Source organism: Ranitomeya variabilis, chromosome 3 (assembly GCF_051348905.1).
Source record: "Ranitomeya variabilis isolate aRanVar5 chromosome 3, aRanVar5.hap1, whole genome shotgun sequence".
NCBI lineage: Eukaryota > Metazoa > Chordata > Amphibia > Anura > Dendrobatidae > Ranitomeya > Ranitomeya variabilis.
This window is the reverse complement of record NC_135234.1, coordinates 551,498,928-551,514,499: the sequence shown is the minus strand read 5'-3', so window position 1 is coordinate 551,514,499 and position 15,572 is coordinate 551,498,928. Positions and strand designations below refer to the sequence as shown.

General features: G+C 42.1%; 1 protein-coding gene across 1 annotated transcript in view; it reads left to right on the top strand.

The window, feature by feature from the left end:
* The window catches only part of GPC6 (glypican 6), a 1,709,607-nt gene that overhangs the window by 1,483,384 nt on the left and 210,651 nt on the right, over positions 1-15,572 (top strand). Inside the window, exon 5 of the mRNA XM_077297170.1 lies at positions 9,349-9,479. Coding sequence (XP_077153285.1) covers positions 9,349-9,479 — 131 coding nt within the window. The remainder of the gene's footprint in view (positions 1-9,348; positions 9,480-15,572) is intronic.

Below are 15,572 nucleotides of genomic sequence, written 5' to 3'. Positions count from 1 at the left end.
GTGCCAGTGCCAATGAGTGGGCCCCCTGCTTGCTCAGGATCACAGCACTTGCAAAGTTGAAATACTTACCTCTCCCTGCTCCACCGCCGTGATGTATTCCGTGTTTCCTGGGCCCACGAAAATCTTGAGCCAGCCCTACCCCCCCCACAACTTTAGCCAAATGACCCCCAGTTTTCAATGCCTAACTATTATTATAAAGTAAATTAAGATTGAGAAGCTTAATTAATAAGAATTGATGTTTTTGGCATTAAAATGGGCACTGTAGGTGTTTTCCTGTCCTCCACTCACTGCCGACTTTGATTCCCCATTGACTTGCATTGGGTTTCGTGTTTCAGTCGGCCCCTGACTTTTCGCAATAATCGACCGATTTCACCCACCCGAGTTTTTACAAAGTCGGGTTTCGCGAAACCCGACTCGATCCGAAAAAAGTAAAAGTCGCTCAACTCTAGTGGGTAGTATTGTCCTGAAATTGTATTTTGAAATGTGTATGATTTGTGTACAGCGTGTACCTAATACTGCCTAATGCATGAGTGAAGTGGGTCTGACTAATGTGTGAGTGACAGCTATGTCACATGTATCTAATGTGTGAGTGATGGGTATGTCACATGTATCTAATGTGTGCGTGAGAGCTACGTCACATGTATCTAATGTGTGAGTGACAACTATGTCACATGTATCTAATGTGTGAGTGACGGGTATGTCACATGTATCTAATGCGTGAGTGAGAGCTATGTCACATGAATCTAATGTGTGAGTGACAGGTATGTGAGTGATGTGACATGTATCTAAAGCATGAGTGACATGTGTTTATTATTTTTTGATTGTTTGCAGGAGATTAGGTGCTCGGTGAATATGTATTGTGTATATGAATATGTAAATGTTTTGATTTTTTTTACAATTGAACACAGGCGCCGGATGATGGGTGTCATGAATCCCAATGGCTAGGGATAGCAAGGGACAAGCAAAGTAATACAAAATATCGGACGAGCTCTAGGGTGATGGAACCTGGGCTGACCGCTTCCCTACGCCTGACAAACGCAACTAGAGATAGCCAGGGAGCGTGCCTACGTTGGTTCTAGACGCCACGCACCAGCCTAAGAGCTAACTAGTACTGCAGAGAAAATAAAGACCTCACTTGCCTCCAGAGGAATGAACCCCAAAAGGTATAGTTGCCCCCCACATGTATTGACGGTGAAATGAGAGGAAGGCACACACATAGAGATGATATATATAGGTTCAGCAAATTGAGGCCCGCTGTAAACTAGAAAGCAGAACGATACAAAAGGGGTCTGAGCGGTCAGCAAAAAACCCTAATCAAAAAAACCATCCTGAGATTACAAGAACCCATGTGCCAACTCATGGCACATGGGGAGAACCTCAGTCCACTAGAGCTACCAGCTAGCATAGAGACATAATAAGCAAGCTGGACAAAAAAACCAACAACTGAAAATCAGCACTTAGCTTATCCTGAAAGATCTGGGAGCAGGTAGGCAGGAACCAAACAGAGCACATCTGAATACATTGATAGCCGGCAAGGGAATGACAGAAAGGCCAGGTAAAATAGGAACCACCCAGCCTCTGATGGACAGGTGGAAACCAAAGGCCGCAACCCACCAAAGTCACCCAGTACCAGCAGTAACCACCAGAGGGAGCCCACAAACAGAATCCACAACAGATGGGACTATTCCCCCATCATCAGCTCATGCTGTCTCTGTTATATGTGACAAAACACGTAGATAGATGGGAGTAGTAGTACCATCAGACGACGCCTGGGTACACACACACAGACAGACACACACAGACACACGCACATATGCTCTGCCCACACACAGAGACAAGCACATATTCTCCACCCACACACAGACACACATGCATATTCTCCGCACACACACAGACACACACACACATACTCTCCACCCACACACAGACATACACACATATTCTCCGCCCACACACAGACACACACACATATTCTCTGCCCACACACAGAGACACACACATATTCTCCACCCACACACAGACACACACACACACACATATTCTCCGCCCACACACGGACACACACACATATTCTCCGCCCACACACAGACACACACACATATTCTCCACCCACTCACAGACACACACACACACATACACACATATTATCCGCCCACACACACAGACACACACACATATTCTCTGCCCACACACAGAGACACACACACATACTCTCCGCCCACATACAGACACACACACATATTCTCCACCCACACACAGACACACACACACATATTCTCCACCCACACACAGACACACACACACATATTCTCCGCCCACTCACAGACACACACACACATATTCTCCGCCCACACACAGAGACAAGCACAGATTCTCTGCCCACACACAGACACACACACACATATTCTCTGCCCACACACAGAGACACACACACATTTTCTCCGCCCACACACAGACACACACACACACATATTCTCCGCCCACACACAGACACACACACATATGCTCTGCCCACACACAGAGACAAGCACAGATTCTCTGCCCACACACAGACACACACACATATTCTCCGCCCACACACAGACACACACAGATTCTCTGCCCACACACAGACACACACACATATTCTCCACCCACACACAGACACACACACACACACACACATATTCTCTGCCAACACACAGACACACACACACATATTCTCCGCCCACACACAGAGACAAGCACAGATTCTCTGCCCACACACAGACACACACACATATTGTCCACCCACACAGACACACATACACATATTCTCTGCCCACACACAGAGACAAGCACAGATTCTCTGCCCACACACAGACACACACACATATTCTCCGCCCACACACAGACACACACACATATTCTCCACCCACACACAGACACACATACACATATTCTCTGCCCACACACAGAGACAAGCACAGATTCTCTGCCCACACACAGACACACACACATATTCTCCGCCCACACACAGACACACACACAGATTCTCTGCCCACACTCAGACACACACACATATTCTCCACCCACACACAGACACACACACACATATTCTCCGCCAACACACAGACACACACACACATATTCTCCACCCACACACAGAGACAAGCACAGATTCTCTGCCCACACACAGACACACACACATATTGTCCACCCACACACAGACACACATACACATATTCACTGCCCACACACAGAGACAAGCACAGATTCTCTGCCCACACACAGACACACACACATATTCTCCGCCCACACACAGACACACACACATATTCTCCACCCACACACAGACACACATACACATATTCTCTGCCCACACACAGAGACAAGCACAGATTCTCTGCCCACACACAGACACACACATATTCTCTGCCCACACACAGACACACACACATATTCTCCACCCACACACAGGCACACACACATATTCTCCGCCCACACACAGACACACACACATATTCTCCGCCCACACACTCTTCCTCCTTCTGTCCTTCTGACATCATTCCCTTTGACAAATCGCAGCGGTTTTGGCAGCAAATAAGCAGACATTTTTACACCTGCATTTTTGCTGCAGATTTGACTGACTCAATTGAAGTCAATGAGTCAAAAACGCAGCAGAAACGCAAAACGAATTGACATGCTGCAGAAAATAAAATGCTGCAAATACGGATGAAAATTTATGGATCATGTACACAACACTTTAGAATTGTCATTGAATTACCTTGCTTTAGTATTCCATTGCATTTTTGGATCATTTTTGCACGTAAAAAACGCCACAAAAACTCATCATGTTCACATAGCCTTAATCTGTTGCACTCTATAATGGGAAATGTCAGGTGGTGTTCATCGTAAAGTGCCTTGAATGGGTGCTACAGCTGTCATTGGGAAGGTGTTCTCTTGTATAGTCTGCAGACTATTTTCCCTGTATTGATGCGGGACATATCTACCAAAAGGGTTTTTTATTGTAGTACTTCTTGTTGTATTGGTGCTTATAAAGTTATCAGACAGATATATTGGACCTCTGACTGACAAAGTAAGTGTATATTTTTTCCTAACTGAAAATTATAAAAAGGAAAATGAAAGTATTGGAGGTGTACTTAAAGAATTATAGTTATTTAGGAAATTATATATAAAAACTTTTTTTATAGTTTTTTTTCCTATTTTCTTGAGATCCCCTTTTAAGTAGGAATTGTATATTCCTCACTCCTGCACACATTAAACTATAATAGATCTTGACAAAAGATTTCAGCTAAAATCAGAGTTAGTTGGTAGTAAATTAACCATTGAAAAATCATTGTAAATGACCGATTATCAAGTTTTGTCTACTGAAACCAAATTGGCCATATAATAAATTTCCAGCCAAACATTACTAACGATTGACTGTTTGTGAGTCATTCTGTGATCTGGTGAAGGATCAATCATAAGACTTCATCATGGGGTAGGGCGTCAGACAAAAATCAACAGGTTTAATCGTTGGTGTATGGATGGATAAAGACTCTTTCACACTTCCGTCTTTGTAGTCCAGTCGAGATACGTCGTTTTTTGAGTAAACAGGATCCTGCAAAAAAATTTGCAGGATCCTGCATTTTCTCATAGACTTGTATTAGCGACCTATCGCCACACGTTTTGTCCGTCGTGCACTGGATCCTGCGGAATTTGACGGCCCATCTTTTCCATAAAATGTTCCATGAAACGTTTTTTGTCCGCAGCGGAAAAACATTCCCTGACGCCTCCTGCGACATACATCATTCCCCAGAATGGGAGCCTATGGACACTGGAGCCTGTGCACACTGTGAAACGCAGGAATCCAGTGACGGATGCAGTTTTTACTTCTGAGCATGCCTGGAAGCATATTCCCACCCGGAGAAAAGTCTCTCTCTCGCTCTCTCTCTCTCTTTCGTCCTGGAAATTTCTCCATTGAAATTCAGGCAACAACGTGTGTAACGCATCCGTCAAAACACTGTATGCGTTACACACATTTTTCACTATTTGCACGACGTCCGTCGATACATCACAACAACGCATTAGGACTAGTGTTGAGCATTCCGATACCGCAAGTATCGGGTATCGGCCGATACTTGCGGTATCGGAATTCCGATACCGAGATCCGATACTTTTGTGGTATCGGGAATCAGAATCGGAAGTTCCCAGTGTATGGTTCCCAGGGTCTGAAGGAGAGCAAACTCTCCTTCAGGCCCTGGGATCCATATCCATGTAAAAAATAAAGAATTAAAATAAAAAATAGGGATATACTCACCCTCTGACGCGCCCTGGTAGTAACTGGCAGCCTGCTTTGCTTAAAATGAGCGCGTTCAGCACCTTCCATGACGTCACGGCTTCTGATTGGTCGCGTGCCGCTCATGTGACCGTCACGCGACCAATCACAAGCCGCGACGTCATCCCTCAGGTCCTAAATTCCCTTCTAGGAATCCAATACTTGAGTCCCATTGACTTGTATTGGTATCGGGTATCGGTATCGGCGAGATCCGATACTTTGCCGGTATCGGGCGATACTTTCCGATACCGATACTTTCAAGTATCGGACGGTATCGCTCAACACTAATTATGACGCCTGCCAGCAGACGGAAGTGTGAAAGAGGCCTTAACTGTATTGGGCAATAGTGACTAAAATGAGTCTGGGAATGATGGCATTATTATCGTTTGTTGTATGATTGACCTTTTGTTAGTTAAGGAGATTTGTTACCATCAACTAAAATGTAATGTGTATGGGGCCCTTACATTTGGAGTATAAACTCATGTTCTCAGACAATATTCAAGTAAAGTGACTCAGTTAAAGAGGTTGTATAATAATTGACAATTCGAAGCAAGGAGGAGAGATTCAGCTTCATGGACATATAAATCTTCTTTATCTGTAAAATTCCAAATATCAACTATATCGGCCATGTCAAAAGGTGCTTGACACACCAGAAACACATCAGTGCTTTTTATTGCTCTCCTTGTTTCCCTTTATGAGTGTTTTGGTAGTATAACTATCTGTGCTTTGGGCAGGGCTGGATTCAGGCATTGCTGGTAAGCTGGATTTTGTTTCTTCACTACTTGACAACCCCTTCTTCACTGTTTAAAACACATACTCACCTCCAATATTGGCGCTGTGTCTACCAGTGGTCATTATTTTGTGATGTTACCACTGCACCCAATTGGAAGACTAATCAACTGTGAAATCACTATTCCTTCAGGGAAGAATAGTTGGAGTTGAGTATGTGCTTTTTCTGGGGTAATTTAGCAATTAAGAAGTGGTAGTGGACAGCCCTTTTAACCAACAAAGGTTTCTTATAAATGCTGTCAACATTCCCAGGGTTGTGTAGTAATAAGTCAGGGGTCTTTAGATTTCTTTAGTCTGCTGGTGCTAAAGTAGGGTCCTATGACAAAGTATAATGCAAAACTCTGCACACACTGTGAGTAATTCAGCAAAGCTTTATTACAATCCAAGGGTACGTGTCCACGTTCAGGATGGCCGGCGGTTTGGATGGAGTGGCAAACCCGCACCGCCCAAAGCTCCGCCCCTTCTGTGGACGTGATGATGCCAGATGTGTTCATTGCACACATCCGGAATCATCGCACCCCACACATAGGGCCCTGTGTTTTACCTTGCGGCGGCGCAGCGTCGCCGCAAGGAACACGGACATGCTACGATCTGAAAAGACGCGCCGCATGTCCGGAATCGCAGGGCCGCCGGATGCGTGTTACCACGCATAGTGGAGATGGGATTTTAAAAAATCCCCTCCACTATGCTGTAACATCTGGACGCTGCCTGTTTGACGCTGCGGCTCTATGCAGCGTCAAACACGCAGCGTTTCCTGAACGTGGAAACATACCCTAAATGTGTTTTTTTGATCCAAGGAGAACCTTTTTCAAACACCAATCGCCTTGGTGGATTTTGAAATTATAAGAATGAAGTAATGGTGTAGTATTATGGGTATCTTCACAACCTCAGCTACTCCTTGTACACAGCCTAACGTCATTGCAGAACACAATAATACTTTTCTTTTTATATAACTGCATAAAGCTTATAAAAGAGCAGTCAATAAGTGAATTCATATTTATGAAGCCATTTTCTGCAACAATATATTCTCCAGGTATTCTAGGGATTTTTATTCCATTTCCATGTAACAGATATTGACTTGATGATTTATGAATGCATTTTTTTTCACACCATAATGTGCCCTTTGCTGCACAGCATCAATTTTGGCAATCTATTCCAGATGTTCATTTGAAATTATGAGCTCATTTTACATTAACTGGAAGGAAAATGAATTACTTCCATGCATCGTGAAGAAATGTGTGCTCTTTTTATTTTACTGATGATCACATATAAACTGAAGGAGTATTTTGTGTCACCATTTAACAGACTGATTTTCTGTTTACATTCATCAGTTGTAGATTTATAAACAGTTGTGTGAAAAAGTCTTTGCCCCCTTCCTGATTTCCTATTCTTTTGCATGGTTTTTTTTTCACGCTCAAATGCATCAGATCACCAAACAAATGTAAATATTAGACAAATATAACACAAGTAATCACAAAATGCAGTTTTTAAATGAAAGTCTTTATTATTAAGGGAAAAAGAAATCCAAACCTACAGGGCGCTGTGTGAAAAAGTGATTGCCCCCTACAACTTCTTAACGTAAGCAGTTTTCAGACTGAAGAGACACATGTGATACAGGAGGGCTACTGAGAGAGGGAGAGCAGTGCTGGTGATGGGAACTAGAGTATGGACAGACTATGGACAGGCGTAGGCTGTCTCTGCACAATTAGGAACAGGCAGATATCACTGGGTTGGGAAGGGAGAGCACAGACTCACACTCACTCGGGGGCAGGCTTTCATTACAAGCACAATAAGCCACACCCCTGACATGGGACAGCACAGAAGAAGCCATTATCAGGGGGCTGGCTCATGTTAGCGGCTAGGAGCAGGCCGCAACATAACATCCCAAATGGGATGGGGGGCACTCAGCATCTGGGTCTCTGACACATTGAATAGTTCTGAATACGCTTATAACTAAAAACACGAAGTTCGACTTTAAGTGAACACCGAATGTGTATACAGTTAGTAATACATTTTGGGTCACATCATCAATAATAATAATAATAATAATGTTGTTTGTGTATTGCTTTGTCCATGTAAATTCTATTACATTAGTAAGACAATAAGACCCTTATTTGTCAGATTAAGGGAAGATTGTAATTTTATACTTACAGGCAAGGGAGTTCCATGGTTAATTAACCATTTCAGGGAGTCACCTCAAGGAAATCCTCGGTTCCTGAATTTTGCAGGGCTGGAAAAAGTCAATTTACCTCCACAGGGAGGAGATTTTAATAAACTCCATCTTAGGAAAGAGGTAAAGTGGCTTATGTTCGCGAGAGCGCTGGAATCCCCTGGCTTCAACGACAGGATAGATATGTCTGTTTTTTGTAGTTACAGCACCTTGATTCGCATTGCTTTTATGGTTTTGTGTAAATAATTTAGGAGGTGTTCATTTCACATTTGAGAAGTATTTTCACTTTGTACTTTGTCTGTATCTATGGGTGTGGGATATGGGGGAGGCACTGACCCTTGATAGGTATTTAGTCTCCCGTCATTTCCTTTCACTTCCATGACCCGTAGTAGTGCAAGAGTGCGAAACGGCTGAAATCCTCACACTCCACTCCCCCTAGTCCTGTTGAGCATGTTTTAAGCCTTGAAATAAACATTAGAATTTAACTGGTAAGTGCCAACCTTTCTTTTTTTGCTTTTCGTGGACATTCAGTGCTGTCATTTTCTGGTTGAGTACCCCATAATCAAGGTATATGTTCCTACAGCGTTCATTCATTCATTTGGAAGTGCATTGCAACAGTAGGTGTAGCGGTGGTGCTCGTCATTTCTTTTTTCTTTGTGTGGACTTCAATAATAATAATAGTAGTATTAATAATGTGCGAGAAGCCAAATAAAAGTGTTTTACTTTGGATGTACAGATAAAGCATATCAAGAAAATACATGCTGTACGCAAGACACTTTTTGAACAGTCCTGTCCTGGAAAAAGTATTTAATGATTTTAGTAAAAGTTTTGAAATGGCATTGAAAGTTGGCAACTATTTGCTTTACATGTTAATCATAGGAGGAATTAATCTCCAAGTCTGCAGAAAGCCGATGTATAGTGATGTGTCAGGTGTGTTTGCAATATTGTGTACACATTTATTTATTGTCAAGGTGTAATTAATTCTCAGCTCGAAAATGAGCTGTGTGTGTAATGTGACCTTTTAGTTTTGGCGCTTAGATTTTGCTGCTGACCTTTCTTTAACTTGTGATTTTTTGTTTTGTTTTGACAGATGCTATGCTTCTAGTTGCTGACAGGTTGGAGGGACCATTCAATATTGAGTCAGTTATGGATCCTATTGATACGAAAATTTCTGAAGCCATCACGAACCTGCGAGAAAACAGCGTGCAAGTGTCAGGAAAGGTAATCAACATCACTCATCATAATTAATGTGATAAATCAATGCCCATTATGACTTATCAGGTCATAAACTTTCTAGAAGTGGTGAGACATTACCATATTATTATCCCAGAAAGTTGCTAGGCATTTTAGGTGGCTAAAAAAAATTTATATTCTATTATCATTTTCTGCATAGAAAAGGGAAAAAATGCAAACATACTCATAGAAATAAAATGTAATAGTAACCATACACAGCCCTGTGAATTAAAGTGAATCTTTCATCAGGTTATTGGTATGTAATCTGAGAGCATCATGATGTAGTGGCAGAAACCTTGATTTCAGCTATGTGCTATATACTGGGTTTGTTTGTTTGTTTGTTTTTTGCTGTTTCAATACAATCAGTAATTTTTCAGCAGGAGATTATCACTGTAGGACTAGTTGCCTTGTAGTCCAGCCACGCCCCCACCACTGATTAGCAGCTTTCTGTCAACATACAATGTACACAGAAAGCTGCCAGTCTGTGGTGTGGGCGGGATTATACACAGCTCAACATCTGAGCGCCTCAAAATCTTCAGCAGAGAAAACTGTGATTCTATCATACCTACTGCAGCCAGTAAACTAAGTGACACATTGCTGGAATCAGCATTCTTGAAAGAAAAAGATTAACAGCATTTGGAATTAACAGCAGAAGAGAAAAGACCACATGTAAAGAGAATATTGTACTTAACTTGGTATCTAGAAGGGCTCGTACAGATGACCATATTATTGGTCATCCATCATGATGTGATCAATCAAAACATCAGATCGCACCCGAACAATGTTTTGCTAAGGGGCTGTAAACATGTAAAATTTGTTCCTCAGACAATGCTGGCCTGAGATAAAAATCACTGCATTCCGGAGGTTGATCCGATATTCGGATCGCACTCTGTAATGCAAGTCAATGAGTTTTGTGGAAAACATCGGAACGCATTCGGATGATATCTGAGTGCAGTACAATTTCCATGGACTGACAGAATGGAGGAGATGGAGACTTTTTTTCCTCCATCTTCTCCTCATCCTAGACAATTGGATCATGCTATGCTCACACTCTGATCAAACTCTTTTCCCAGATGAGAAAACATCTGCACGTAGCCTAACATGAGCACTGAAACTTCAGACTGTATGGAAAACACTAACAGCTTCCTGCCTTTAAAATGTCAGCTCATATAGGTAAAAATTGACTGATTTATTGTTTTCTATATTTAGCATACAAAAATCCTGAAGGGTTTTTCATAGGGCTGGACTAAAATTTAACCTTTAATATAAATAACGATAAAAACCATGTAACCCAAAACACAAAACACAAAGTGCATTAACGTACAACACTAAAAATTATTCCAGACAGTGGAACCTGTAGGGTGTTATAAGTGCAAAAAATGCAAGTCTTGCAATTCAATAAAAACAAGCAAAACGTTTGTAAGTAATAACACAGGGAGGATGTATCACATCAGACAATTCATCAATTGCCAAAGCAAGGGGGTTATCTATAGAGTAAAGTGTGAATGCGGCCTAGAATATGTGGGAAAAACAAAGAGAGAGTTTTGTAGGAGGATTGGGGAACATATTCGAGATATTATCAATAAAAGAGACACCTCTATAGCTAATCATATGAACAAATATCATCAGGGTAATACGAAGAAGATTATTTTCCTGGGCATTGACAGAATTGATCCCCTGGTAAGAGGGGGTAATTGGGACCAGAGAATCCTCCAAAAAGAATGCAAATTGATTTTTTTGTTGCAAACTGTTGACCCCAAAGGTCTTAATGACAAACTAGCCTTTTCTTCTTTTCTATGACGTAGGGTTTAATAGGGATAATAGAGAGGGATAGCCGCCGTTGAGTGGGAGCGCCACTGTGTAGGAACTAGGGTGCCAACCTCCGCGTTAGGTAGGGGTAAAAAAGCATAGGGCACCCTAGGAAATTTGTTACGCTTGACCCCCCACTCTATCACTATTTTTCCTTTTTCCATTTTTCCCGTATGTCCAGTCTCCTGTTTAGTTTTGTTGTTGTCCACACTTAATTGGGTAAATAAAGGAGTTGTTAGGTCTCTTGGTCTCGCCATGTCCTATATATATATATATATATATATATATATATAAATGGTATTTTGATGGGTATTTAGGGGCGAAATATGCATTTGCCGAGGTGCGTTTTTTCTTCACTTTTGAAGGTCCTTCCCCCTTTGTTTAGGTCCCTAATAATCTACGGTATATCCTAAATAGGTGCAACCTATCAGGGTTAACCTGTACATATATGTATGTGGTTCATGAATGTGCCTTCTTCCATGGTATAACCAGCGCAGGAAGTGTGGGTGCAAGGTTTTTTCGTCCAAAGTATTGGGCTGTGCCCTGTATGAATCCCGGCTGCCAACATATGAGATACGGCAAGCAAGGGATGGGGTATGCGCATGCGCGGTCTCGCGCACGTGCAGATTGTATGTCCGTGAGCGCAGGCGCAGTATGAAGTACAGGTGCTTGCGTTCCACGTTACATTTCCGGTCAGTACGAGTGGCCCGGCAGCTGGATACCACGCCGCGTCCTGGCTGGGAAAACGTGCATAATTGAACGCAAGGTATTTATTTAGGAGCGTGCAGCGCTAAAGGATACACGCGCATTAACGGCGTCTGACATATGGCATGACTATACCGGCCCCAATCTTATCCCCTGATGAGGACAACGAAACGCATCGCGACAGGAGGGGAGAGGATCCACCATTTACTCTGGGATGGAGAACGTTCATGTTAAAACAACATCCAGATGGGTGAGATCATTCTGATTTGCCATGTATGATGTTAAAAAAACCCATATAAAGCCTGTGGAGGAGGCGGGTAAAGAAGTCTGAGTGTAGTGATGAAACTGGCTTACCCGGGGGTACTAACATATGCTTTACATTTGTTGCCCGTATGACATGCTGAATAAAAATCCTGATGAATCAGTGATGGGACAGAAGGCATAGGGCAAAGTTTATGTAGACATTACAAATTGTATAATTGGTCTACTTTAAGCTGTAGCATTGGTGACATGTGGAAAAGAGATAATGGGGGCAATATAAGTGTACAGTCCCTTGGAGCCAAACTATAGTGTACCAATTGATGTCTAGTGGTGTTTGGTAATGGCTGATCTCAAGCATACAAGAAGTTGAAGGGTAGAATACCCCTGTATGCGTATTTGTTCCACTGTCTGAAATAATTTTTAGTGTTGTACGTTTCTGCACTTTGTGTTTTGTGTTTTGGGTTACATGGTTTTTACCGTTATTTATATTAAAGGTTAAATTTTAGTCCAGCCCGCTGATTTAAGCTGATTTGTGATTGGATTATACCACAAGCTATAAAGGGTTTTTCATAGGAATAAAAGTCATCCTCTGTCAATCTCGGTTCTGTCTTAATAACTAAATAATTGCTGTGTCCAGTCATTGGCTGGGCTGACATTTTCTGTCATTTCTGGTACGTAAGGATGGGACCAGGAAAAATAGACTGAGTAGGTGCAGAAAAGAAGTTGTGGGGTTTGGTGAGGATGAATATTACAACTTCTATTATTTGTAACTGGTCTGTACCTGTTAGTCTGCATGAGTTTTAGGCATGTGGATTTCAGCCACCTGCTATACAACTTCCTCACAGCTGTATTGTACACATAGTCAAGGAAAATCAAATCGTAAGGATGTTTTAACACATTGTGCTCAATAGACCCCCAACTGTCATGGTAACTCATCAGATCCCCACTATCATATCACAGGGGGTGATAGACGACCGAGAACCTGAGTACCAGAGAGATTTCTGTATAAACACGGCAGTCTTAGATTGACAGTGGCATTTAAATTGTTAACAGCAAAGACCAGAGCTCAGCTCCAGTTGCTGCTGTTAGAAGCAGATGCTAATTATGTAACATATCAGTGGAGAGAGCTCAGCTTCTGAGCCCTGAACCCACAGTCAATCCTGCAATGATGTATCAAACGTCACAATTCATTAAAGGTTTTATAGTGCTTGTCTTTTCAAATGCACAAAAAGGTCCTTTTGTGCTCCTAAAGGTACCTTCACACTAAGCGACTTTACAACGATAGCGATATCGTTGTGTTTGACATGCAGCAGCGATCAGGATCCTGCTGTGATATCGCTGGTCGGAGCTAGAAGTCCAGAACTTTATTTGGTCGTCAGATCGGCGTGTATCGTCGTGTTTGACAGCAAAGGCAACGATGCCAGCGATGTTTTACAATGGTAACCAGGGTAAATATCGGGTTACTAAGCGCAGGGCCGCACTTAGTAACCCGATGTTTACCCTGGTTACCATTGTAAATGTAAAAAAAAACAAACATTACATACTCACCCTCTGATGTCTGTCACGTCCCCCGGCGTCCGCGCTGCTGCTCAGAGCTTCCTGCACTGAGTGTGTCAGTGCCGGCCGGAAAGCAAAGCACAGCGGTGACGTCACCGCTCTGCTGTTAGGGCCGGCGCTCACACAGTGCAGGGAAGCGGACGCCGGGGGACGTGAATGTAAGTATGTAGTGTTTGTTTTTTTACATTTGCACTGGTAACCAGGGTAAACATCGGGTTACTAAGCGCGGCCCTGCGCTTAGCAACCTGATGTTTACCCTGGTTACCCGGGGACTTCGGCATCGTTGGTCGCTGGAGAGCTGTCTGTGTGACAGCTCTCCAGCGACCAAACAGCGTCGTTGCAGCGATCGGCATCGTTGTCGATATCGCTGCAGCGTCGCGTAATGTGACGGTACCTTTAGGCTCCAGGGATTGACTGCAATTACAACCTCTGTACTTACTACAGTAATATCCCTGGGCAAACAGAGCTGAGGGCGTCTGTGTATGCATGTTTTTAGAAGTGATTGAGTTTAATTATTTTTACATGTATTGTGGGTGTTGTGTAATTAAGAATTTATAGTAAGCAAAATGTTGTATAGGTTATTATATATAGTATATTAAAGTACAGCTCTGGCAACAATTAAGAAACCATTGCAAAATGTTCAGTTTGTCTGATTTTTCTCTTTATAAATATATTTTTGAGTAAAATGTGAATTGTTCTTTTATTCTATAAATTTCTGACAACATGTCTCTGTATTTCCAAGCAATAAATTTTGTATTTTTTTTTCTGAAAAGGAGAAATAGTCAAAATTACAAAAAAAAACACCCAGTGCCTTCAGACCTCAAATAATGCAAAGAAAACAAGTTCATAATCATTTATAAACAACAATACTAATGTTTTAACTCAGGAAGAGTTCAGAAATCAATATTTTGTGGAATAACGATGATTTTTAATTACAGCTTTCATGCGTCTTGGCATGCTTTCCACCAGTCTTTCACACTGCTCATGGTACAAAAATGTAAGCAGTTCTTCTTTGTTTGATGGCTTGTGACTATCCATCATCCTCTTGATTACATTCCAGAGGTTTTCAATGGGGTGCAGGTCTGGAGATTGGGCTGCCCATGACAGGGTTTTGGTGGGCTCTTAATTTTTGCCAGAGCTCTATATTAATTTGATAGTGTTTTATATAAAATTACCTGTATTTTTTTATTGGGGTTAGTCAAACTTATTTTGCTAATGACACTATTCATCATTTACTGTATTATTTGTGTCAATTTATTAATTCACGCTTTTATGTCAATTTTTTTGAAATGGTGCTCAAAAACAGAAAATATGACTTTTTAGTGCAAAACGTTGCATGGTCCACTAAAGTGTCACAAAATGAGCCCCACAATTCCATGCATACATAAAACCACCCCACGGGGGACTGGAGTACATATACCATATTGTTCACACTATAAGATGCACATGAATACAAGACGCATCAAGTTTAAGATACAAAAAAAGTAAAAGAATATACCATGTTTTTCAGATCATTAGACGCATTTTTTCCCCAAAATTTTGGAAGAAACAAGCGGTACGTATTATAATCAGAATGTATCTAATCTGGGGGGTGGCTGTGGTGGAGCAGGGTCACAGGAGCTAGGGATGCTGTTTCAAGAGGTTGACAGTGGCAGGATGATGGGGCAATGCTGTGGGCCCCAGCCTCTCAGAAGATGTTGGCACCGGTGAGCGGAGGTCCCCCTCCTGTACAAATTCCTGCTATGGGCT